The sequence below is a fragment of the Erithacus rubecula genome (genome assembly GCF_903797595.1).
Source record: "Erithacus rubecula genome assembly, contig: scaffold_876_arrow_ctg1, whole genome shotgun sequence".
NCBI classification, from domain to species: Eukaryota; Metazoa; Chordata; class Aves; order Passeriformes; family Muscicapidae; genus Erithacus; species Erithacus rubecula.
In genome coordinates this window covers 2,962-30,120 of record NW_027635460.1, presented here as the reverse complement: position 1 = coordinate 30,120, position 27,159 = coordinate 2,962, and the positions used below count along the sequence as shown (strand labels likewise).

Sequence of the window (27,159 nt, the reverse complement as noted above, 5' to 3'; positions counted from 1 at the left end):
AATAGCTTTTTTGCAGTCTGCATTGGCATTATTTTCAACAGTGTCTCGTACCATTATTGGATGGGCTATGTCATCAGAGCACTGTCTCTCAGCTGCCTGTATTACTCTATCCACAAATGTGACAAATGGTTCAGATGGTTCCTGGGTTATGAGGTTATACGCTTTTTCAAAGACTCCTGCAGGTTGAATCTGTAAGAAAGCTCTGCGTGCCATTTTTTTAATGTCCTCTAGGGCTGTTCCAGGTAAATTCATTTTCTCCTCGTTCCTGTCATCGGGATGATCACCAGTCAGTTTGGTTAAGGTCACGGCACGTAGTTCTATATCTGGACTGTCTCTGCATGCTGCTAGTGTCTCTGTGAGCATACGTTTCCATTTCAGTTCCCACAGTAGATACTGTGAGTCAGTAAGTGTTACTGTAGCCAGATTCTTACAATCATTGGGTGTAAGTGTATGTCCATCTAATGTGCTCTTTAACAGCTGTTTGAAATAGGGGGATGAGATGCCATTGTCCCTCAAAGCTTTTCTTAATTTTTTAATTTCATGTGATGGGATGGGGGACCATCTTCTGGGACCCCCGGGCTGTGCATTAAATATGACCGGCATTGCTAACATATTAAGGCTTTCGTCTTTGAAGATATCGCGTCTGATTTCCCGCCAGTCAGTGGAAAGGAAATTGTTATAATATTTCGGGAGGTTTATGTCTGGCGGATTTTAGAATACAGTGTCTTGGTGTAAAGCGGAGATGCCTTTTGCACAAACGGCAAAGCATTTGCGGGTGTAAAATAGTTCCTTGTTTGCTCCATTATTAATGGGGGCGCTGTGGCATCACCTCCCCCCCTGTCCTTTATAACGAGTGTGCCAGGGTGTGATAATAAGGCTGAACCGGAGAATTCTGGTCTCAGGTTCGGCTGCGGTGCTGTAGGCAAGTAGGGTGCTGAGCTCCAGGCTGCAGAGGTGATCGTCTGTACTGCGGCTCCGTGTGCCAGCTGTAGATCTGGCCGGGAGAGGGATGCGGAGGGATTCTCCCGGAGGCAGGCACCAGGCTGGGGGCAGACGGCTGCTGTGGAAGTGACGCAGCGCAGGAGGCGCTGGCGAGTTCTGTGCATGTGCGGCGTTCGTTGCCGGTGTTATGGGGACGGGCATGGCGTCTGCGGGCATGGCGGGCTGTCTCCGACCGGGAGGGGCTGAGAAGATCTGAGTAGGGCTGGCGGGCATGTGCTGCTGGACCATCCGTGGGGGTCCGGGACGGGAGGCGAGAGCGTGGCTGGGGCGCGGCGGGCCGGAGGCGGGGGCTGCGGTGAAGGCGGCACGGCCGGATCCGGGACCGCGGCGGCGATGGGCAGCGGCGCGGGGAACGCGGGCTGCTCGGGAGGGTCGGGGACGGGGCACCGCGACGGCAGCGCTGGCACCGGACAGCAGCTGTGCAGGGACGGCTCGGGTGGAGGGGCGAGAGAAGGCGGGCGGGCCGGCGACGCGGCTGCAGCCGCGCTCTGGACGGGAGGGCGGGTCGGGAGCTCCCCGGGGAGCGCTGCTGGCCGGGGCTGGGGAGCCGAGCCGAGGCATCGCCAGAAAAGGTTCCGGCGGGGGCATAAGCGGAGGGGGGGGCACGGGCAGCGGGGGGGGATTCAGGGTGAGCCCCCCCGACTCGCGGCTGGGCACGGGGCTCGCCGCTGCTGGCTGGGATAGCAACGCCGGTTGGAAAACGCGCGGGATGAGGGCAGCGCCGCGCCTTGGGGGAGGGGCTGCGAGGCTTCCCGAGGAAGGGGCGGGGTCGGCGTGACGTCAGCAGCGGGGGCGGGGTGGAGGCAATGACGGGAGCAGGGAGGTGTGCAGGGGCGGGGCTAAAGGGCGGGGTCACGGCAGTGACGGACGCGGGGGCGGATCCAAGGGGCGGGGTCACGGCAGTGACGGACGCGGGGGCGGATCCAAGGGGCGGGGTCACGGCAGTGACGGACGCGGGGGCGGATCCAAAGGGCGGGGTCACGGCAGTGACGGACGCGGGGGCGGAGTCAAGGGGCGGGGTCACGGCAGAGGCGGGGGCGGGGCTGAGCAGGACCGGTAACGGGCAGCGCGGGGGCGCACGCGGGAAGATTGGGGGCCGACATCGCGGCTCGGTTCACGTGGATGGGATGGGGAGCCGGTGGAGCGGGGGAGCCGGGCGGCATGGCGGAAGCCCCGGGAGCGGCGGGGTATAGCACGGGGTCTGGGGGAGCGGGACGGGCTGGGCAGGCAGGACCCGGGGCCGCGTGGGGTGCAGACGCGGCGGCAGAGGCTGGGGGAGGGGATGCTGCGGGGTTTGGGGGGGGCTGGGCGCACATGGCTTGCGGCAGGGGTGGATTTGGCCGCGGAAGGCGCAGCGGGCAGAGCCAGGCCGGCTTTGGCGGTAAAGAGCTCCACGAGAGCCCGACAAGCCAGGACTAGCTCTGCTGCAGCCATATCTCGGCGAGAAATTTGATTAAACAATTTTATCCCGACTGTCTCCCAGAAATCTTTGGTAAAGAGCAAAGAACTGTCTGCATTAGGAAAATGAAGTACGGTCCACTCTAAGAGATTCTTTAGCTCATGTTTAGGTAAGTTACGCTGACTAGTACGTAATAAATGTTTCAGTTGCTTATACAGGGCTCTTTCTGTTCTGTCCTCAGTCTCCACTGAGCCCAGGCCCCTCAGACTCTGCCTGATGCTGATGTGATGAGGCCTCCAAACCCAGTCTGGGAAGATTTTTGAGTCCTCTCCAAGGTCTTTGAAAATGGAAACATAGTGGTCAAAGTCTAAGAAAAATGGACTTTGATTTTCTCCCAAATCTTTCAGTGACAAAACAAGGGTCCATATCTTTAAACTGAATCAGGGTGTATTTACATTTGTTAGAAGGAGGAAATATTTTACAATGACAGTGGCACAAAACTGCAACTGCTTTTCCAGAGAAGTGTTGCTGCATAGGTGGGTGTGACACACATAGACACTCAACACTTTAGGTGGCACAATCTGTTTATTACAATAGCATGCTGTCTTTTATACCCTCTGCACAGTTTACAGTTTCTTCATTGCTACAATAAATCAACATAAAAATCATTGGCAGAAAAATCTTCACTTCTATTCTTCCCATGACCTTTCTAAAAATACTGTCCCCAGCTGCAAGGTTTTCTTCCCTGGTTATCTTCTTTTTCCTTCTTTTCTTCTTCCATGCCAATAGCCTTGGTCAGAGAATACAAACCTCATTCATTAACCCTCTCTAACCCACAGACCAGCTGTGGGTCCTACCATAGAGAAGTGGATGCCCCATGCCAGAAATGCTCCAGGAGCAGGAGCTTTGTGCAAGCTGACATGGTGAAACCCCTGCCCTCCCCAAGGATGGAATTCCTGTTGTGTGGGCTCTCTGATGTGCTGGGTGGCCTCACAGCACTTGTGACCAGAATGTCTGCTGAGGGCCAGTCAGGCTGCTGCAGGGGCAGTGACCTCACAGCCATCACCATTGCAGGCATGTCCCTGGCCCTGGCTCTCCCCATCCTCTGTGCCTGTCCTGTCTCTGCAGGGATGAACAGTTTTGTCATTAATATCTTGTCCCCAGGATGCCGGGGCCAATTGCTTCCCAGTCAGGTTCCTGGAGCACAAGTGGCTTTGCAGAGCCCAGCCTGAAATGACCTGAGGCAGCAGCTCTGCACTGGTGGCCACCAGACCAGCTTGCCAGGGGAGGCTTCTGGCCATGCCCTGGAAGCAGCTGCTGCTGCCAAGGTGCCTTTGCTGTCTCAGGCTCTCCCTGGCACAGCTCCCAACATGGCACTCTGCACTTGTCCCCGAGCCCTTCCCTGTGTTGGGGCTGCCTGGGGCTTTTCCTGCAGCAGGACCTGGCCTGGCCATGGCACAGGAAAGGCAGTTCCTGCTGGAGCAGGAGGCTCTGCCTGCAATGGGCTCTAACAGCTTCAACAAGGCTCTGTTTGCAAAGCCCCTGGTGGGAAATGAAGGAGGGGGTCAGGCTGCTTTTGGGGTGAATAATGCTGAAACCAGCCTGACTCCTCCATCCCAAAGTTCAACATCCTGAGAGGGAGCAGAAGCTGTGGCAGAGCTGGGAAAATCCCCAGAGAAAGGAACAACCAAGTGCCACCACTGAGAACTTCAGCAGAGCTGCTCAGCTGGCACAGCCTGGGCACATCTGAGTGACAGGGCAGCACCCCAGACTGGAAAAGCCCTGTCCCAGATTGTAATAGCAGCGTGTCCTGACATTCCCCTCCTTGGGGGTTGTGGGCCTTCCTCCCTGGGCTGGGGACACCCCTCCAGGACACTGCTCCAGGCTGAGCCAAAGTTTTTGGTTTGGGTGAATGATATCAATCTCCACTTAATAACTGGTTTTGCTTTAATATAACTGCTTCAAAATTGCTTCCTGTCTCACTCTGAGTGTCCCTGAGAGGAGCAGAGACACACAGTTCCACAAGCTCAGGGTTCTCCTTTGATGAGGAATCTGGGATGCAAGTGGCCTTCTCAGAAGGATAAAAGCACAAGGAATGGACTAGAAATTATTAGAAAAAACTACCCTTCTTGCAGACAATGTTCACCAAGTCCACAAAGTTCACCTGCATTTCCCCTTTTTAGATTCTTTTTGTTGTCTACTCTGGGCGGTCCAGCTTGGTCTAGTGCTTATCATGAACAGATTATGCTCTTGATTTATACCAGTGCAAGAGATGTAGAATGATCTAAACTGAGCACAGAAACAAACTACGGCTGTCAGCCCATTTTCACAGTCTAGGTTACTCTGCAGGTGTCCATGGAGATGCGGGAATGATTATCACACAACTCTCCACTTCCAGCTGGAAGCTCTGGAGATTCTTTCTCTGAGTCCAGTCAGGGTTGCATTCCCTAACAATTCCTGGTACCACCTCCTGTTTTCCAAGCTTGGAACAATCACAATGAAAACCTTACCAATGGCACAACTCCTCAGTCTACAAGGAAAAGAAAGGATAAGTTGTCAAGTTCTCCAAACATTTGTCCTGCTTTGCTGCACAACTCGTGCTGCACGCACAGTGTGGAAAGCCAAGAGAAGCTGCATTGGTGGCACAGCCTGTGACAGAAGCTCGACCTCATTCTCCACGAAAGGCTCTTGAAAAGAGCAGACAGGACTGTGGAGAAGATTCTTGGAAAACTGAAACAGCTTTCCAGAAGTGAAATGAAAATGGAAAGAAACAATCCGAGATGTTTTCATGTGTTTATTTCTATGCTCCCCTTTTCTAGTGTTTTAGTGTTGCACTGCTTCTCCATGCCATTAAGTCCAAACGGATCTCACCTCTAAGATCAATGACTTGTGAGTCTTAGACACTCTAAAATATCATAAGCTACAAACAGTTTGCCTTGCCCAGGTTTTGCTGGAAAGCAATGCTGGAGACATAAGTGCAGTGCTTGGCTCGGGCAGGAATCCTCCAGCCAGGGAATGAGCTCCGAGAGTGTCTGAGCCTCAGCAGGACCAGTGCACAGCAGGGACCCAGGGGATTCCCGTGTCACCGTGTGGGAGTCAGGACTTGGGGCTTGGCTCAACAGGACAAAGTTCTCGTTCCGGGACAGACTCAGGGGCTGCCCCCGGAGCGCGCGGGGCTCGGCCATGGGGCGAGTGGGGCGAGCGTGGAACGGACACGCGGACAAACGAACACGCGGAGAAACGGCCACGGGGGTTCAGTTGCGAGAGCAGCAGCGGCAGCAGCGGCAGCAGCAACAGCGGCAGTAGAAGCAGCGAGTCTACAGATCCTCTGGATCTCTTGTTCCTCTCCCTCTCCCGCATTCCCGCACCCTCTTCCCCGGTGTCCCGTTCCCCGACCCTCTGCCTCTCTTCCCTTCTCCCCCTCTTCCCCTTCCGGGCCATGTTCCCAGCCCGCCCCCCGGCCCCGGGCGGGGCTGCCCCTGCCCCGTCGCCGTCCCCGCCCCCGGCCCCATCCCCGCCCATCCCGTCGCAGTCCCGCCTCCGCCCAGCTCTGGCTGTACTGGAGGTGGCGCTGCTGGGCGGGCATCATTGCCTGGAGCTGCGGCAGCATCGTCTCCCTTTGGCTCCGCCTGGCCCGAGCCCGGTCCCGGCCCCGGCCCCGGCCCCGACGCGGGGTCCAGTCCCGGCCCCGGCCCCGGCCCCGATCCCGATCCCGATCCCGATCCCGGTCCCGGTCCCGGTCCCGATCCCGATCCCGGTCCCGATCCCGATCCCGGTCCCGGCTCCTCCCGGGACCCGCGAAGGACACACATGGCGCGGCCCCTCCCGCCGCCTCCGCGGCGGCGTCCCCGGCCCGAGCTCCCCCGCTCGGCAGCGCGGCCGCCGGCCCCGAGCCGCCGGGGCCCGGGGCGGGTGGGGATGCCCGGCCCGGGGCGCTCGGGGAGCGCTCGGGGGCCGTGTGTGGCCCCGGGCCGAGCGCTGATGGCTGCGTGTCGCCCGCAGGGGAGGCGCAGGAGGCCCTGCAGGAGCGGTACCGGATGGGTTCGCTGCTCGGCAGAGGCGGCTTCGGCAGCGTCTTCTCGGGGACGCGTCTCGCGGACGGCGCCCCGGTGAGTGGCGGGGCCGGCGGCGGGCGGAGGACGGTGGAGGAGGGTGGAGGAGGAGAAAGAGGAGGTAGAGGAGGACTCCAGGGCGTGGCGGAGCGGGCGGCAAGCTGAGCCGGCTGCCGCTTCTTGCTCGCAGGTCGCCATCAAATGCGTGCCACGGGATCGCATCCAGCACTGGGGCGAGCTGGTGAGTGAATGGGGCCAGCGGTAGAAGGCGGGGCGTGCCGGGCGGAGAGGAGCCGGGGCCCGGCAGGGTGGGAGCCGCCGGGAGCCCTGCAGGGAGAGCGGGCGTGGGGTGAGCGGGGGGTGCAGAGCATCCCGGGCTGGCTGAGGAGCCCCAGAGCCCTGGCACGGCCTCAGCCCCGCTGACGGCATCGTGCTCCTCGCGCAGCCCGACGGCGCCCGTGCGCCCCTGGAGATTGTGCTGCTGGACAAGGTGTCGTCTGGGTGTGCTGGTGTCATTCAGCTCCTGGAGTGGGTTGAGCTGCCCAACAGCTTCTTATTGGTGCTGGAGCGTCCGGAGCGGTGCCAGGACCTCTCGGCTGTGCTGGCCGAGCGGAGGTTCCTGCCGGAAGAGGAGGCGCGGGGACTGTTCCGCCAGGTGCTGGACGCCGTGCGGCACTGCACCAGCTGCGGGGTCCTGCACAGGGACATCAAGCCCGAGAACATCCTGCTCGACCTGGCCACCGGGCAGCTGAAATTGATTGACTTTGGCTGTGGCACCTTCCTCCAAGACGCAGCCTACACCCAGTTTGCAGGTGAGCCCTCCCAAGGGATGCTCCTAGGCATCTCATGGCCCAAGCCTGGGTGTAGCCCTCGGACTTCCCCCTGTTGCAGCTGGGATGGGATTAATGCTTGAGACAAGTTGATTTGGGTGGGGGCGTGAGGGGCCCCTGGGCTGGGGCTGGAGCTGGGGCAGCTAGACCAACAAAAACCCCCGTGGGGGTAGCAGGGAGGGGGTTTCTGACCCCGTGCCCCAGCTGGTTTGCTGTCCAGGCGAGGAAGGGCTTGAACTGCTCTTCTCCCCTCATTTACATTGGCTTATTAACATTTTTGAGGGCCAGCAGGGAATAGAGTGGGTTTTTTTTCACCACTGGGTGGGTTTTTCTTTTGTGTGTCATGGTTAGGCCTTCCCAGGGCTTCTGCTGCCCTCTTCCAGCACCAGTGGCTTCTTTCCCAGCCCCAAGTTTGTACACGAGTCCCACGTGCTGGCAAGAGGGCACCGGGTCACACCACGTGCCACTGGGGCAGTCTTTGCATGCCCAGGGATGCTGGGGCCAGGCTCTGGGAGCAGCAGCATCCCCCTGATGAGCTCCATCTGTATTCCATAGGAACTCTGTCCTACAGCCCCCCAGAGTGGATCTACCACCAACGCTACCACGGCGAGGCAGCAACGATCTGGTCCCTGGGCCTCCTGCTGTACCACCTGGTCACAGGGAAGCACCCATTCAGGAGGGGCCAGGAGACGATCTGGGGACGAATCTTGTTCCCACGGCGGCTCTCTCAAGGTGGATGGATCCTCATCTCTGGGCATCTCTGGGAGGGAATACCAGTGCTGGGAGACAGCAGCGGGCTCATGAGCATCCTGCTGTGGCAGCTGCTGAAGGGGTGGCACAGGTCCTGCTCTCCTGCTCGTCTCCAAACAGAGAATCTATGGGGAAGTTTAGGCACAGCTCTGGGCACACCCAGCATGGCCTGGGCATGAGAATGGGGGGGGGCAACTTCTCCAACTGACTGGCGATTTCTGCTTTCTCTCTTCAGAGTGCCAAGATATTATTAAGAGGTGTTTGTCCATGCAACCCTTGGACAGGCCATCCTTACAAGACCTTTTCCACCATCCTTGGCTGCAGGGCGTTCGTCTGCCCTAGAAGATGGGAGAGATGCACGTTGCACAGTTGCATCCAGAGGCCTGGCAAGTAACAGCTCCACACATCTCTTGGGAATCAGTGGCAGTCCAAACCAGCCTGCCTTTACCTCTGAGCAGGGGTCATCAGAAGGGAACACACAGCTCTTGGGCTGGAGCTGAGCTGGAGACCTGGGGTGGCAAGCACTGGTGGCCACCTTCCCACCTAGTTTTGCTTATTTGGTCCACCAAGGGCTGGGGCCCTGGGCAGAACACTGACAGCCTGGTCTGGCCCCCAGGACAAGAGAAGGAGTCCCTGGAGAAGCTGTACCAGGTGGGGCTGCTGCTGGAGACACCAAGGACAACCTCAAGGACAACAATCTCTTCCTCAACCTGGCCAGCTGAAGATGATGGACTTTGATTCTGGCACCTTCCTCAGAGACACACTCTGCACCCCGTTTGCAAGTGAGTTCACAGCCAGGGGGAAGCTGCCAGATCTGGGCATGGCACAGCCTGGCCAGGCACCAAAGGCTCCCCCTCTTACTGGGGTGGATGCCACAAAGTCTTCAGTAGGCTGCCAAGCTGCTTTTTGGCTCTGGGCAGCTGCTGAGGGGCTGGGTGTGCCATGGTGGCTGCAGGCTGGGCACACGTGCTGCCCTCCTGCTCTGCTGCCAGGGGCAGCAGTGACTGGGAGGTTTGTGCCCAGCTCTGGGCACAGCCAGCACGGCCTGGGCACTGCGGGGTCGGGACAAGGGGGACAGGAGCCTTCGGCTGACGGGCGGGTTCTGGTTTCTCTCCTTGCAGCCGGGCTCTGCGGATGCTGAGGCAGCTCTGGGCTGTGCCAGGGCTCTGCTGGGCTCAGCCCTGGGCACAGGGCTCTGCCCTCACAGGGCTCTGACAGCTTTGCACCAGACGAGCCCGTTCCGAGCGCACCGCCTGAGCTTTCTGCTTTGCAGGTGAGTGAGACGCTCCTGCAGGCCAAGGGTTTGCTGTTAGGGACACACACCCAATGGGCAAGAACCCACACTCTCCACGGTGCCAGCTGAACCTCTGGATTTCCACAGGATGTCCCACTCTTCATTCTTTTTTGGCTGGAATTGTGCAGTTGCACTTTCTTCTTCCTCTAGAAGTGCCACGAGTGGGCAAAACCTGGCGAGGGGCCGTGTTCCTAAGGCAGTGCAGCCTGGAGCTGATGGAAGGAGAATTTCCGTTCTGCACTCCCAAACCAAGCAAAAAGCTGTAAGTGGGACTTTCCATCTTTAAGAAGCCCCTGACAGTTTCAAAGGGAATGTGCAGCTCTTTCACAGGGTGAGAAGGAAGAGCATCTCCTAAAGGATTTGGGCAGTGACAGAGTTTAGATTGCCAGTCTTGCCAGGAGCTGGCAGGGCACAAAACAATTTCTTCTTGCTTCACTCCAATTCCACCACAATTTAAAATAACTATATTGGAAATAAACCTCAAAATCTTTTTAAAAAAGGTTACTGAGGCCAGTAAAATGGATCAATGCCATCAACTCATTTACAAAGTAAATAACTGAGTTTTCTGCTGCCAAAGATCAGTTATTAAACTGAATTAAAAGTTACGGAAGATTTTTCACTGCAAACTTGGGGGTTTTTTTTATCTTTCACATTTTATAGAGGTTTCTTCTTTTCTTTTTCTTTTTCTTTTGTTTAAAACAGAAAACATGCCATAAAATAGGAGTGTCTTCTGTTCCTGGTTCCCGTGTGGAGCAGCTCCTTCCCGCTGGCTGAGCTGTTCAGGCAGAGCAGTCTCTGGAAGAGATTCGCAGGCTCCCTGTTTGCTGTGCTGCCCCACTTGTGCCCAGCCAGCTTTTTTTTTTTTTTTTAATTCTTTGCACTTTTGTGTTATATAAATTACTCTGTTCCTTAAGTTGGTGTCCGTGTCTTCGGTGCTGACCTTGCCCATTGGCAAAGCAGATATTGTGGGCCCCATAGAACCAAAGATGCCTTGTGACACTGTGGGGCCTGGTGTGACGAGGAGACCATTGTGAGACTGTGGGGCTCCATGGAACCATGGGGACCATTCTGACACTGCAGAGACTTACATTACCTAGGGTTCCTTCTTTTCCTCTCCCTGTCCTTGCCCCAGCCCAACAGTGCAGGTGACATAGTCATGGTTACCTTCTGTAGCAACAACTGGAGGCACGGCTGGTCAGGGACAGCCACTCTGTGTCTGGAATGCTCAGCAGATCCTCAGCTTGGGCATTTCCTGCAGCCCCCGGGCCAGCCCCGCTGCCCAGCACAGCAGCAGAGTTGGCCCCAGGGTTCCTCAGGCAGCTGCTGCTGCCCCAGGGACAGGGCAGCCTCTTTCCAGGGCTTCTCTGCATCCCAGGGGCTCCTGCTCTGCTCCTGGCACATGCCAGCTGCCCACAGAGCCTGTGCCAGGGGAACACGTCTGTGCTGGCCTGAGCAGCCACTGCTGCAGCCCCTGCCCTGCTCCCAGAGCCCGAGCTGGGGCTGCTGCTCTGCAGAGCACGGGGGCTGTGCTGCCCGGGGCCCTGGGCTGCCTCTGCTGGGCTCTGCTGCTCAGCCTGGGACACAGAGGCAGCTGATGGTGCTCCCTGCACTGACCCCCTCCCACACAGGCTCTGCTGGGGCATGTGGAGGGGCTCAGGGGGTGCCTGCCTTGTTCCAGGGCTGCCAGATGCCCTTTGGGGATGCCCTGCATCCTCCTGGGGAAAGGTGTCTGAGGCTCAGAGCACTCAGTGCCCAGACTCCTCTCCCTGTGCCTGCTGTGTCCCTGGGGCTGCAGAGCTCTCCTGGGTCACAGCAGACATTCAGTCCTTGGTCTCTGGGTGACCCCACACTGGACAGGATTTTGCTTCAGGGCTCCATTTGCTGCTGACCTGATGGGATGGGCTGTCCCTGCAGATCCTCTGTGCTCTCCTGGCAGGCTCTGATTTCCTACAGGAAAGCGCTCACCTGCCACCAGAGCCATCACAGTTTCAGAGTCCCAGGCAGGTGACTTGGAGGGCATTTGTCACTTCCATGGCCACTGACCACTAACACAAAACACAAACATCTGACCCTGCCTTCAGTCCCTGAAGTACCACAGTGGAACCCTGATCTCATGGCACTGACTCCAGGGACAAACAAGCAATGCAGTGAGACTCTGCAAAATCCATTCCTTGGGCTTCTCCTGGAGACTAGCTTAGTAAAAAGACCTCAGCCTTTGGGCACTGCACTGAGCAAATCCCCTTTGCTGGTGGAACTGCTGTGCTGCAGCCTGGCTGTGTCCCAGTCATGCCCATGGCCTGTCCCTGCCTGTGGTCACACCACAGATACACTGCAATACAGGGACTGAGCTGCCAGAGCACTCAGGTCTTGGACAAGGACAATAAAATTGTCCTTGTCATCTCCTCAGGGGTGGAGATGGAGAAAGTATAGCCCTCAAAAGACCCAAGTGCTGCTGCTCTCTGGCAGTGCTGCTGTGCTGGGACTCTTTTTCTCTTGACCTCTGCACACAGACACTGCCCCTGCAGCTGAAGGAGAGGTAAGAGAGGGAAGATTTTTGACAAATACATCTCTGCAAGAACATTCACTTTATTTAAGTACGCACAGAGCATGATTCCTAATTTACACAATCTGTGAGTAAAGAGGTAGACCATGAACTCAGTATGTGAAGATGACTCCATTTTCAGTGTGAAAATGATTACAAGGAAAAACTAGAAAACCCTGTTGTCCCTCTCCCCCCGCCCCACCCCCACCTTCATAGCACTATTAAAGGCTTTAGAAGGCACGCTTGGCATGTAATGTGTTACATTAAATGCTCTGAAGAGGAAAATACCTTTTTTAAGGTACTTTGGAATTTCCTTTCCACACTGGGTGTCTGAGAGGTTTTTGTGTAATCCTGGCTTCCAATTCTCTCCTCCAAGGAGTCCATGAGGAGCCTGTGCTGGGGATGAACCTCAGTGGAATCCATTAATGCTTTGAGACACTTTGGGTTTTCCTCTGATTTTGACTCCTGGAAAGGTTTGTGCAATCTCCTCTCTGGCCCTGAGGTTCCAGGGCTCAGCACCAAATGCACCACAGGGCTCACTGGGATCAAGCAAGTCCTGACCAACATAGGTCTGCCTTGATTTCCCTCTGCTCTGGTGCAGTTCATTAGGAAGTTCTTTTTTGTTAGTTATGGAGAAATATTTCAAAGGGCTTCTAATAAATCCACATTGCTATTTTAATGGATATCTTTCTCTCTTTAGAGCAGAGGTGATTGCAGTGACTGATACTGATCCACGGTCTCTCCTAAGGAGGTCTGGTCAGGTCAGAGAAGCTGTGCCTTGAGTTCTTGGAGAACTGGCTGCACACAATCAAAGAGGGGTCTTTCTTCTTTTATTTTAGCAATCTAAACTAGTGAAAACAGACACCTTCCTCAAGTGTGTACAAAGTCCAAGGTGTCACCAAGGAGGTTCCCCTTCCCCAAGGCATAACTGTGAAAAATGAGGTTCACTTTCCTGGTAAATTTTAAAAGGCTTAATTTAAAACAAACAAACAAACAAAAAAAAAAAACCCAAAACAGTAGGAGACAAAGACAATAAAGCAAAGGGTTAATAAGGCTGGGTTCTGGGCATTCAGCCAAGAGTACACACTAATTCAAGACACTTCTTTCAATGCATCAACATGTTGCATATTCATAGACTCTCATGCATTATTCAAAAACATTCCTTTTGAGCTCCCCCAGCCTGCCCATTCCTTCCATCCTGTAAATCAACATTCTTTATTTCTCTTTGTGGTTTTGTCTTGTTGTGGATGATCAATACATTTCTTCCCTGGGGGTCTTTGTGTCACTGCTATCTTCATCAGGGTAGGATAATCCAAGAACCTTAAGGATTTCCTGATTATCTTTTAACATACTTTGAGTTAGTTACATAACAAAAGCTTTTTACATCACTATGCTATAGTCCAAGAAAAAATATATTTATCACACTGCTATTTCTAAGTTTTGTTAATAGCAGAACTAAAAGGAACTATATTCATACAGCAAAGTTTTCCAACATTATACATATAGAATTAATTTTAATATTTATAAAAGCCAATAATATAGTATGTACTTATAACAATATCCTCCCTCTTTCTTTTTATAAATCATTTGGCTTGAGCAATAATCCTTGTTTTCTAGCCTCCATTATTCACTACTTTTTTCTTCAATATTTTTTCCTTCTTTTAAGAGGTCTTCTATATTATTTTGTTTCTTTAGTACCATGATCTTTTGTGCCATTCCAGATATAGTCAATTTTGGATTTATAGGCCTTGTTACCACTTGCATGCCTTGGACTACACTGGTGTTCAGTCAAAACAGGTAATCAAACAAGGAAGAAATATCAGACCAGCTGTAGCAGATGAAAGGAAGAAGCCTAGCTTATTCCACCACTCTATTCCCAATATGTTATCCCACCAGCTAGTTTTTAGCATTGATTCACATTTTTGTACCGGTACGTGAGTTATTTTTCTGACATCATATGTAGGATGGGATCCCCATTGTCATCTAGTTTTAAAGAACAATCTGATGTATTAAATTTCCCGCAGACCCCTCCTTCTTCAGCTAACAAATAGTCTAAAGCCAGCCTATTCTGATATACTGCAACCCTTGTTAGGCATTGTTGACTTGCTACTAATTCCATTGCTCGATCAGTTTTGTTTGTTATCATCTCTAAAACCACTTGGAGTCTTATAATGTGATTTAGCATGTAAATTGGGGTTCGATATCCCCAACTCCCATCTTGTGCCCAGGCAGCTGGGTCGTATTTTTCCAATATAGGTTCAGAGGGCCATTCTGCATCTCCCCATTTTAAAATTCCTCCAATCAAATCCCTTTTCTTTCATTTTAGATCCTCATAAACTGGTATTCCCAATTGATCTCCATTTGGTCCTGGCAAAAGAAAAACTTCTAGCTGCATAATTCCCAGAGTACCATACCATAATTCCCTTTCCACTGGGAGAGGAGGTCAGGATATGCTCTTTTTCCACATAACCAAAATAAGCTATCTGGTGCTTTCCAATAACCTGGCCCAGAGCCAGAGGTGATCCCTTGCCAAGGCTGTGCCGTGGCACCTGCCCTGTGCCACGCTGGCTGCTCAGGCACCGCGGGACCAGCAGCAAACCCCAGTGCCAGGAGCAAAGGCCGGGTCAGCCAGACAGAAAGGGTCAGGGCTGGGCACTGTTTCCATGGCAGGCACTGCAACACCACACCTGGGTCTCCTGTCCCGGCAATGGCCATGGAAACCCCTGGCAGGGCTTGATGGCACCGACACTGGCACTGAGACACTGCTGGGCCGAGGGCCATGGCAGCCACCCCTGGGCTACACCGGAACCAGGATTGCCATGGCAAACAGCAAAAAGCCCCGTTGCTACTGTCCAGTGCCACCACAACCTGCAGGAGACACTTTGCTGAGGTCGGATCCGTGGCTATCAACCTTTTCCTGCCGTGGTGGGGGACTGTCACGGTCACTCGCACTCAGGGCCCGTGGCCGGGCAGGGCTCCCATGGACACAGGCACTGAGCCTGTGCCAGAGTCGGCTGCCATGGCAACCATCCCAAAGGCCATGGCCAGGGCTGGGGGCATGGAAAGGAACCCGTGGAGCCGAGGCCATGGTGGATGGCTAAGAACAATGGTTTGGGCTGGGGCAGAGGGAATTTCCTTCTGGGGCTGTGTTTGGGCTGCTTCTGAGCACAGGGCTGAGCACACAGAGATGGTTTTGCTCTTGCTGAGCTCGCACAGAGCCAAGGCCTTTCCTGCCCCTCATGCAGCCATGCTGGGGAAGGGCTGGTGGTGCAGCAGAGGCTGGGAGGGGACACAGCCAGGACAGGTGACCGAAACTGACCCTGGGGATATTCCAGACCAAAGGACATCATGATCAGTATATAAAGTGGGGGAACAAGGAGGAAGGGGGAATTTTAGAGTGATATTTTTTGTCTTCCTAGGATGAGGCCCTGTTTTGCTAGTAGACAAGTTCAGCACCGAAGACACAGACACCGACTTAAGGAACAGAGTAATTTATATAATGCAAAAGTGCAAAGAATTACAAAAGGAGAAGCTCAGCAATGCACCCAATCCTCACTACCAAAGATTGCCTGTAGTGATTAAGAGACAGCACCAGTTACCCTCAGGCTTTGCCATCCCCCAGGTGCACACATCAGCTGGGGGAAGCTGTCACAGCCAAGGGCTGCAGAGCCACCCCAGGACACTGGGAGTCCCTGTAGGTGCACCCACCTTTGCAGGCCACGAGGCTCCAACCTCGCTGTGAGAGGGCCCAGCTTCTACACTGATAAACAAACAAGCTGACATTACTTCTAGTGAGGGAACACCTGTGTAACATATGATATAATGTAATTTGTGTAAAGTTGTAAAATAATGTAGAATAAGCAATGCTTGTATGAATAAAATAATAAAAACTCAGAAACCAAAAAGAGGGCCATGGACGAAAAGGACACAAATTGCTTCATCACAGCATTGTAACATCCAACAAAAGCAGGACAACCCAGATTAACAAGTAAATAGCCGTGGCCACAGCAGAGATGGCTCTTTCAGGAACTGTCCAGGGAACACCCAGATGATGAGAGCCCAGCAAGCACCCACGATTAAGATAATCAGAGCCATCAGGAAAAAAACATCTGAATGTCAGCTTCCCATAAACCAAGACCTGCAAGATAGATCTCAATACCATCTTCCCATAAACCAGAACCAGCCTTCATCAGAATTCATCGTCTCCCAGAATATGGTTTTGTCCAGCTCAATGCAGTGAAAGAAAACCACGTGAATATGCTGAACGAGGAAAGGAGACAAAGACCTCTGCTCCAGGCTAGGAAAGACTGTATAAAAACTGGACTGACCAAGGTGGATTTGTGAACACTGGGGGATCAGAGGGTGTTCACCCAGCGCCGATCCCGGGCTCGGCATTGTCCCTCACGATTGTGGCTGTCAGGGAGCGTATCCCGGTCACAAAATAAATTATCGTTTATTTTTGATTATACTCAATTCGGCTGAATCTCTTTATTATCTATAACACCTGGCTTCATTCTCAATTTGGTTTCTCCCAAAGCCTGGCCAGGCCTCACGGAGGAACCAAGGGAGGTGACTTTGACCATACACGCCTGAACAAAGCCAGATGTGGCCTTGTCTGGTTTCTAAACACAGGAAGATAAATCCATGTTTCACCAATGCACATATAGAGAGATCATATTGCTAACAAAGCTTCAGTAATGAGCTGATACAAATATAACATTTGGTTGGAAGGTTCATCTAGAGGTCAGCTTTGGCTCAGGGCTACCTCTCTCAGGGCCTGGTGTTCAGGCCTCAGTACTTCACTCAGTGCTTTGACCTAGAGATGAACTACAAACTTCATAGCAATTATTACCATAATAGAACCTTACATTTAGGTATTAGGCATAAAGGCATATGTTCTTGTTCTTGTTCTTCAGTTAAGTGCTGTTCAAGTTCATTACTCAGAGCTGTTAGCATTCCTTTAAATTCGCATTCCTTTTAAAACATGCCAGATTGGTTGCTATTCTGTATGCTCTTCATCAATTCCCCCCTTTTTCTTGAGACTGTGTCTCAATACTCCGTTTCCCAGCACAAAGTGTCACAACAACTCTAACATGGAACCATAACACACCAAGTGCTCACACTGCAATGATTACAGTGACTGCAACAAACTCATTTCACAGCAGCCTCCAATTTGGAAGCCAATCCCACCATAATTTTCTTCTTTCTGCCACTCCTCTGCTGCTCTTTCTATCGAGGTGATGCCTGACTGGACTTCAAACACAGCACTGATAGACATTCCTGCAACATTCCTCCCCTAGAACAGCACAGGCTCCTCCCTGGCCAGCAAGCAGAGAATCCAAGGCCATGTGGTTCTGTAGAGCTCCAATTTGTGTTTGTTGGAGTCCAGAGGAGGTGCTATTGGATATTTTAATAGCATCACTTTTTACTTCTTCTAATAATCGATTAAGCTCATTAATGTAAACTCCACAGGATGAGGTAGCGCACGTGGGGCACAGGGTGAGCCTGAATCTTTGGCTTTCTAAAATCAAAGGCACCCCTTGGATGGAAAATGTTCTCTTGGCCCCAACTCTTCCTAGTGCCTGTTGCCAAAGTGCCCTCAAGGGAGGCATCAATATTGCTCCAAACAGGACCCAAACCACCCTTGAAGAAGTCATTTATAGGCAGTCTCCACACACCCAGCAGCTCCCATTCCCAGCACCAAAGGTCTGATTTCCTATTTCCCACTGAGGGCTGCTGATGGATCCAGGGCTCCTCCCTGTGCTCCTGTGGTATCCCCAGTGCCTTTGGGCCAGAGGAGTTTCATTATAGCCCTGCAGCTGGGAGTGCTGTGACACTGACCCTGACCAGCTCCAGCACCCCAAGTTCTATTGACATTGGAAGTGATGGTAAAGCACAGAAATCCTTTCACATTGTGGCCTCTAACTGTAACAGGGTTTGGTTTCTCCTGAAGGGAAATATTATTGAATCCTATGAAACTACTAATGTATTCCTTTGTTCCACAGCACAGCTTCCTGTAACCGTCCCTGCCCTGGCTCCGTTAGGAGTCAGAACCCACTGCCAGAGTTCTGATCACCCCACAGGGTGGGCCCTCCAACAAAACCCCATTCCTCCCAACATCAGTTGAGAACGTTTCCAGCCATTAGTTACATTGAGTGTTTTGGTTGCTTTGACCTTTAAATTTTCAAAAGAATTTCATGACTAATTCCTTGGTCAAACTCTAGAGGTGTTTTCTGGCAAACAAAGATTCTGGCTGACTCTCAAGATACAATTTACAGACATAAGCAGTACTTTAGCAACAAGGTTATTCATTCTTTATCCTCAGTCTCATTCGGGTTAGGAACAATAATTCTGTTGTCTATGGAGCTGGCACCTTTTTAATTCCAGAATAATGCCTCCAAGGTCCTTTGCTGTTCAGCTTTACCGCACTGTCTGTGGGTGACAAGGCTTGGTCCCTTCCTTGGGGTCCTTTCCCCTCCAGCTGGAGAGCTGCCAGCTCCCAGTCCTTGAGGGCACCCAGGTTCCTGGTTGGAATTTGTGTGGAAATCCCTCAGTGTCACATCAGCCTTCACATGGAGCATTCCATGGATTCAGAGCATTTTCCAAAGGGGCCGCTGGGGCAAACAGGGAGATTTGGTCAGGTGGAATCTGTAAAACAATATCCCTGCTGGAGTCAGTGAGTTGGGAATCTCTCTGAATTCTTCAGGAAGAAATCAGATTGCAGGGATTAAATTAAAGCTTTTAAATGGACTAAAGTATATTAAGCCACTCATGCATAAAGTAAAGGTGTAAGTTTAAGTTTTAGGATAAGTAAGTCAGTAAGCAAGTTTTAGTATGAGCTCTAATGCTTTTAGCAAGTAAAAGGTTTAAATGCAGAAGTAAACATGCAAGTTCTAGTAAAAGTTTAAAAACATACTAATGTTTTCAGTAAAAACTCCAGAAATGTCATTTTAGATAGTGCTTAGACATAACAGAGCTATAGTAAGAATATTGCTTACATTTTTCAAATAGAACAAAATAAGTCATATGGGTAGTTTATACATAACATAGCGTGTTAAAAAACTAAAACTCTAACAAGATAAAAAGTAGTAGTCCAAGTTTGTGTCTTAGCTTGTTAAAAAGATTCTATATAAAAGCATGCATTTGGGAGAGCTAGGGCTTTTTGCTTTTTATTACTTTTTGCTTTTTATTACTGCTTTTTCTACTGCTTTTTGCCACTGCCATTTGCTTTTACTTTACTTTGCTCTTTCACCATCATCATCAACACCTGAAAAGAAGATAAAAGCTGCCACAACATCAGCTTCCCTGGACCCTAACAAGAGCAGCTTCTGCTTCTATTTAGAACTTTATACCAAAACTTAACATGAACACTAATGTCTGTGGCTATACCTTTTGAAACGAATGTACTTCTGCAATAAATAATCTTTTAACAACTCTTAGCTATTTCACTCATTTAAAAAAATAATCCAAAAAACCTGGTGCCAAAGGCACCAGAAGTCCTAACCTCACATATCCCGTAACATCCATTTGTTCGGGCACAGAACACTTGGCTGCAGGGACATATTCCCATTGTTCCTGCCCAGGTTTCAGGATCCAAACAGTGTTGTCTTTCCCCAGAGCTGTTCCTTCAGCTGGCTCTGGACCCACACTCTTGCTCCATTATCAGGACTGCTGGATCCAAACCCTCTGTCTCCACAAACAGAGGTGATTTGAGGTGGATCTCCTTCTTTCACAACTATTGCTAAAACTGCAGTATCGATAACTGTGCCACCTCACCACGGGGTTGAATAATTCAATCTTGTTCACTATTACTTAACTGATTTACCCAAATTTCTCCTAGATAATCTGCATCAATTCCTCTTTCCATGACATGAAGGCTTTGTAAGGCCAAGCTCCAGCGAGCAGTTATCAAACCAAAGTGTCCTGGAGGAATCTGAATTCCTGTTCCTGTATTGTTAGGTCTCATTTGCTTCTGATTTATTCCAATTAATTCCAGTGCATGAAGGCCCAGCACTGTAGCCTCTGGGATGGCCCTGTTGGGGCCATCATACCCAGAACAACTTCCCAGGCAGTTTGTCTCACTGTCTGTGGTTATATTTGCAAATTGGGTGCAGCCATGCACATCCAGGGAGTTTCCATTCTTCCAGCAGACCCATTTTTAAGGGTATGGAGCACATCTGTGAGATGGGCTCTCCATCGGGACAGGTTCCCAATCTCCCCATTTCTTCAACTACTCTTTCAACAATTCCTTCCCCCGTTCAACCAATCCTGAAGCTTGTGGATAGTCTGGTATATGAAAGACCCTTAACTCTTATTCACTGTATTTTTCACAGTAACAGACAAAAAACCATCCCTGTCTTCCCAAACCACACGTTATTTTCCTTTTCTGAAATGCAACTTTTGGATGATTTGATAGAGCTGAATAAACAAACTGACAGCACTTCTAGTGTGGGAACGCTTGGTTTCATTCTCCTCTTGGGTCCCTCCCAAAGCCTGGCCAGGGCTCAAGGAGGAACCAAGGGAGCTGACTTTGACCATTGTCCTGGTTTGAAGGACAGGTGTCTGCTGATAAAGGCAGAAGTTTTCCTTTGAAATACAGACTTTAATTCCACTACCCCCAAGTATTATAATTTGAATCAAGGACTCTGAGGCAGAGATAAGGGGGTGGGAATAACAGCTCATTTACTAATATATCTAACCGTACAAGCAGAAAACAACAGCAGTTGTTAAAATTACCAACAAAACTGAACAGATAACTCGGTTCCAGTCCCTTCTTTAGCTGCAGGCACACTCTCTATGTGCTTGGTCCCGGTGCTCCAGACAGGCAAAGCCCGGCTGCTGCCGAGGGCAGGCGGGAGCGGAGGCGGGAGGGGGCGGCAGCGGCCACGCCGGTCTCAGTGGGAACGGGCTGGAGCGGCGGCTCCTCGCTCACCGTGTGTGTCCGGGGGATCAGCTGTGTCCGCAGAGGCAGGAGGCTGGAATGGGGCAGATGCAGGGCAGGTGATCACAGAGGGTCTGGCTCTCCTGTGTTCGACCACGTGGGGCTGGAGATGGGGCATCCTGCTCCAAGCTCCCCGGAAAACAGGAGACCCCTCCAGAAGCACGAGAGGCCCCTCCAGGAGCCGTTCCCACCAGCCCCTTTTGTCTGGAGTCATCAGAGATCCTGGGTGTAACCCAGCCAGCTCCATTGGCATGATAATGGGAAAAATTCTTTAAATTGATACAGTAATAGAAAAACACTCAACCCTGAACACCACCCCATCCCATCCCATCCCATTCATCCTATCCCAGGTGGTTAAAGGTCAAATTTGATAGTTCAGGTTGGAGTTGAAGTTCAAGGTTGGATTTGGTGATCAAAGGTTGTATTTGAAAAGTTGAGTTTGAAGGTCCAGGTTTGGGTTTGGTGGGCAACACTGGGAAGCAACAGAATAACGGCATTCCAGGCACTGAGAATTTAGAATCCTCTCGCTCCCCTTCCAGATCCCCACTAAAGCAATGGAATTACAGCATTCCCTACATCAGGAATTTGGAATTCTCCAGTTCCCCACCCAAATCCCCATGGAATAACAGTATTATGGGCGCTGAGAATCTTGAATCCTCCAGTTCCCATCCCCTATTCAAATGGAATAATGGCATTCTGGCTGTCGAGAATTTAGAATCTCCAATAAGCTGTCCTAAAATTCCATCAAATTCCAAAGGAGTAACAGCATTCTGGGTGTTAGAAATTTAGAATACTCCAGTTCCCCACCCAAATTCCCATTCAATAATGCCATTCTGGGCACTGAGAATTTAGAATCCTTCAGCTGACCTCCAAAATTCCCACCAAAACCATGGAATTTCACCATTCCAGGCATAGTGAAGTGTGAATCCCAAAGTTCTCCTCCCAAATTCCCATGGAATAATGGCATTCCAGGCATCAGGAATTTCAAATCATCCATATGCCCTTCCAAATTCACATGGAATTACGGCATCCCGGGCATTGAGAATTTAGAATCCCTCCTGCTTCCCTCCCAGATTCCCTATTCCCTATTTCCATAAACTATGGAAATACAGCATTCCCGGCACTGGGAATTTAGAATCCTCTATCTCTCCTCTCAAATTCCCATGAAATAATGGCATTCCAGGCATCAGGAATTTTGAATCGTCCATATGCCCAAATTCCCATGGAATAACAGCCTTCCTGGCATGGGGAATTTAGAATCCTCTAGTTCCCCTCCTGACTTCCCATGGAATTACAGCATTTTGGGCATTAGGAATTTGGAATTCACCAGTTCACCTCCCAAATACCCACTGAATACCAGAATTCTGGGTGCTAGGAATTTGGAATCCCCCAGTTCCGCACCCAAATCCCCATGGAATAACAGTATCCAGAGCATTTGGAACCTTGAATATTCCAGCTCCCCTCCTAAATTCTCATGGAATAATGGAATTCCGGGTATTTGGAATTAAGAATCCATCATATGCCCTCCCAAATTCCCACCAAATCCCATGGAATTGCAGCATTCTGGGTGTTGAGAATTTTGAGTCCTCCAGTTCCTTTCCAAATTCCCATACAATACCATCTTTCCAGGATTTTTGATTCCTCCCTGTGCCCTCTTAAATCCCCACAAAAACCTTGGATTTATGGCATTCTAGGTGTTGAAAACACTGGGGGTCAATGGGAGCTACTGCTCTGTACTGGGGAAACTGGACATGACTGGGACCATGCTGAGGATCATCTATGGAGTGACTGGAACTGTGCTGGAGCAAATGGGATCACACTGGGAGCAACTGGAACTATGTTCAGAAGGATTGGGATCATACTGGATCATACTGGCAGCAACTGGGACCACACTGAGGGTGATTGGGAGAGGCTCTGAGCAACTGGGATCAGTCTGGAAGAACCTGAGGACACCTGGGAGTGACTGGGAACATGCTGGCAGAAACTGGGATGCACTGGGAGGAGAAATGGGAGCAACTGGGACCACACTGCATGATAATGGGAGCAGCTGTGCCCATGTCAGAGTCATAGTGGGATCCTACTGGAACTAGCTGGGATCATACTGGGAATGACTGGAATAGTACTGGAAATGTCAAAAAATGACTGGGATCACACTGCAATCAGACTGGGAGTGACAGGAAAAGTGCTGGCCACAACTGAAGCCATACTGGGAGTGACTGGGAGTCACGCTGGGCATGACTGGAATAATATTGGGACGACCTGGGAGTGACTGGAGTCATACTGGAGGTGACTGGAACCATAGTGGGGGTGAGTATGGGTCCTACTGGGATCATCCTGGGAGCCACTGGGGTTACAGTGATTGGGAATGGAACTTGACTGGGGGTTATTGGGAACTACTGGGCCCACGTTGGGACAAAAATGTGGACACATTGGGAACAAGTGGGATCAACTGGAAGGTACTGGAATCATGCTGAGGGGACTGAGTCCATAAAGGGATCATACTGGGAGCAACTGGAATATGGGACACTGACAGAAAGTGGGATCTGGCTGGAGAAAACCAGTTTTGAGGTGACATCCCTCTTGGCTTTTGAAGCACAAAGAGATGAAGACACAAAAACTAAGGCCAAAATGAAAGGATAACCAGGCAGGTGTCTTCCCAACATGGATCACAGGGAATGTGGGTCACCAGGGCTCTGCCCAACACGGGTTGGGCAGTGGGGGATGGAGTTGGAGCAGCACACGAAGCTCTTCCCGCACTCAAGGCGCTCGCAGGGCTTCCCTTACCTGTGCCTCCCTTGGTGTCTGGTCAAGGTTGAGCTGCAGGTGAAGCTTTTCCCACACCCCTCACACTCGTAGGGTCTCTCCCCAGTGTGGATGTGCCGGTGGCTGATGAGGTTGGAGTTCTGCCTGAAACATTTCCCGCAGTCAGGACACTCTTAGGGCCTCTCCTCCGTGTGTGTCTGGTAGTGCTGAAGGAGTTCAAAGCTGCTGGGAAACCTCTTCCCACATTTAAAACACTCATAGGGCCTCTCCCCAGTGTGGATCCGTTGCTGGCGGATCAGTCTGGACCTCCATCTGAAGCTCATCCTACACTCCCCACTTCTCCCCATCACGAAGCTGCTCATGGACCATGAGGTCCGAGCTCTGGCTCCATCTCCGGCCGCCTGCCCGGCCCAGGCTGGGTTTTTCCTCCTCAGATTCCCGTGATCTGCGTTTGCAGCCCCTCCTGGTGCAGCATCTCCGTGGCTTTTCCTCCCCCTTGGATTCGGGCACCGTGGAGCTGCTGCAAACGGCCTCTTCCATGAGGTTCTGCTGCGGGGATTTGTCCTCCCTGGTCTCTGTGCTCAGCTCCTTGTATGGGCGAGGAAGGACAAGGAGAGGATGGGATTTGCCTCCGTGCCAGAGGGAAGGGGAAGGAGATCCCCCCAGCGCGTCCCTGGCAGGACAGTGTTGGCAGAGGGTTTGTCCTGCAGCCCGGACTGTGCTGGGCTGGGAGATGGAGCAGGACATAGGGGGAAAGTCATTGACTTCCTCCTCACCTGCCTGGGGCTCCTGGGCCATCTTCCTCTTCCTTGCAGCCTCCTCCTCCACCATTGGGCCAATGGCTGGGAGTGGGAAATCTGGTTTGGGGAAAAACAAGGGATGAGCGTGTTGTGTTGGGGTTTCCTCCAGCCCAAGTCCATCTCTAGAAGTCCTCAGGCACTTGGGGTCCATCAAAACCTCCCAAACACCAACACTCAGCCCTGAAAATGCCTCCCAGGAGTTCCTGGGAATGGTCCCTCCTCTTTGGTGTTTGGGGGTTCCCCCTGTCCCAGCTGCTGGGGATGACGCTTGTATTGGGGGTCCCCCATCTGCTCGGTGCCCACCCTCCCCAGGCTGCTGGGAGTCCCAGGAATCTGAAAAGCTCCCCCCTCTTCCCTCTCCCCATTTAGGGATCCAGGGGGATTTTGGGGTCCCGGGGTCCCTTCTCCTTTTATTGTCTGCTTTGGGGTGCAGGGGGTCCAAGGAGTCCCCCCTGCCCCTCTCCAGGCTGTTGAGGGTCCTGCCAATGGCAGTGCTCCCCCCTCTCTGGGCTCCCCACTTTGGGGTCCTGGGGGACACAGGGCTCTGCTCATCCAGGCTGCCTCTGCCAGCAGCCGCCACCGGGACCCCCCAGTGTCCCCTCATGGGGCATTTTCTGCTCAGCTTTGCAGTTCTGCATTCTCCAAACATCCCTTCAAAAAATCCCAACCCAGGGACCCGCTGGGATATCTGGGCTGAGCTCCCCCTCCCCGGTCACCTGCGGGGGTGATGGTCCCATGGACCTGGGAATTCAGGGAGCGCTCGACCTCGTTCCTCCTTCCTCTATTACTGACCCTCCTTGTCTTTCCTCTTCCATCCCTCCTCCTCCTTCCTGACTCCCCTCGTCCCTCTCCTACTTCCATCCCTTCTCGCTCTCCTCCTTCATCCCTCCTCTCCCATCCCTCCTCCTCCTCCCCAGCAGCAGCGACACCCTCGGTGCCCCGTTCCCGAGCCCTCGCAGCCCGCGGGAGGAGCGGGGATGGAGCCGGGACAGGTCGGGATGGGCAGCGCGGGGCTCTCGGCTGCTCCCACCCGCTGGGGCCGGGGGGGAACCCGGCCGGGGAAAGGGAGAGGGAAACTGGGAATCTGCAGATCCAAACTGGGGCTTGCTGGGAACCCGGGGGGCGAGTTCCAGTACTTGGGGCGCCTCTCAGGAGATCCGGGAACACAGAGAGGGGTGGGGGATCCCAAGAGTGGCACCACTGGGAGGGACTGGGCTGTACTGGGGGAACTGGAACCTTCCTGGGGACACAGGAAATGACTGGGAGCATGTTCAGGGCCACTGGGTTTTACTGGGAGTGCCTGTGACCTTACTGGTGTATTATATAATATAATGTAATTCGTGTAAAGTTGAATTAATGTAGAATAAGCAATTTCTGTATGAGTAAAGTAATAAAAAACTTAAAAACCAAAAGCTGCAAAGGGAGGAACAGGGATTGCTTAATCCCAACACTGTAACTGCCAGCAAAAGCTGAAGGGCTCGAGTTAGCAAGACAATAGACGTAGCCAAGTGAAAATGGCTCTGTCCAGGGAACACCCAAAAGATAAGAGCCCGATAAGCACCCACAATTAAGGTAATCAGAGCCATCAAGAAAAGTACATCTGAATGCCCGTTTCCAGCAAACCAAAATCTGCAAGTTACATCTCAATTCCATCTTCCTGTAAACCTGAACTTGCCTTCATCAAAATTCATCATCTCCCAGGATATGGTTTTATCCAGCTCAAGGCGGTGAAAGAAAACTACATGAATATGCTGAACGACAAGAGAAGACAAAGACCTCCGCTCCGGGCAAGGAAAAACTGCACAAAAACAGGGCTAACTAAAGCAGAGAGTTTGAATCATTGTGTGTTCACCTGATGCCGACCCCGGGCTCGGCATCGTCCTTTTTGATTGTGGCTGTCGAGGACCGTGTTTCAGGCGCAAAATAAATATCGCTTATTTTAATCATATTTAATTCTGCTTGATCTCGTTTTTATCTATAACACTGGAGTGACTGGAACCACACTGGGAAATATCAGGACCATGTTGGGGAGAACTGGGACCACGCTGAGGGACACTGGGAGTCAGTTGGAACTACTAATCTGTACTGGAGGAACTGGGCATGACTGGGACCATGTTAGGAGAAACTGGGATCATCTATGGAGTGACTGGGACTGTGCTACGGGCAAATGGGGGAACTGGGATCACACTGGGAGGAACTGGGAGGAAATGGAACCATGCACAGAAATACTGGGATCATACTGGATCATACTGGCAGCAAATGAAACTGCAGTGAGAGTGACTGGGAGAGCCTGTCAGCAACTGGGATCAGTCTGGAATTAGCTGGGGACAACTGGGACTGACTGGGGACATACTGGCAACAACTGGGATACACTGGGAGAGACTGAAACCACAGTGAGGGGAAATGGGAGCAACTGGAACCACAAGGGACGATAATGGGAGCAGCTGTGCCCATGTCAGAGTCATACTGGGATCCTGCTGGAACTAGCTGGGATCATACTGGGAGTGACTGGAATAGTACTGGGAATATCTGAGATTGACTGGGACCACACTACAATCAGACTGGGAGTCCTGGCCCTGACTGTAACCATACTGGGAGTGACTAGGAACAGCTGGGCCCACACTGGGAGTGACAGGGATTCACTCTGGGCATGACTGGAAGAACACTGAGAGGATCTGGGAGTGACTGGTGTCACACTGGAAATGACTGGAACCATACTGGGAGTGAGTACAGGTCCTACTGGGATCATCCTGAGAGCCACTGGGATTGGGGGAATGGAACATGGC

General features: G+C 52.0%; 1 protein-coding gene across 1 annotated transcript; it reads left to right on the top strand.

The window, feature by feature from the left end:
- Window positions 1-1,808: 1,808 nt before the first annotated feature.
- On the top strand, window positions 1,809-8,805 carry LOC306816748 (serine/threonine-protein kinase pim-1-like; the record flags this gene model as incomplete). The annotated part of the gene is made up of 8 exons (XM_079333184.1): window positions 1,809-2,058; window positions 2,486-2,531; window positions 5,934-6,510; window positions 6,644-6,694; window positions 6,899-7,265; window positions 7,839-8,015; window positions 8,269-8,423; window positions 8,650-8,805. 7 exons carry the CDS (start codon window positions 1,809-1,811, stop codon window positions 8,373-8,375), a joined length of 1,575 nt encoding a protein of 524 aa, XP_079189310.1. The 3' UTR covers window positions 8,376-8,423; window positions 8,650-8,805.
- Window positions 8,806-27,159: the final 18,354 nt, after the last annotated feature.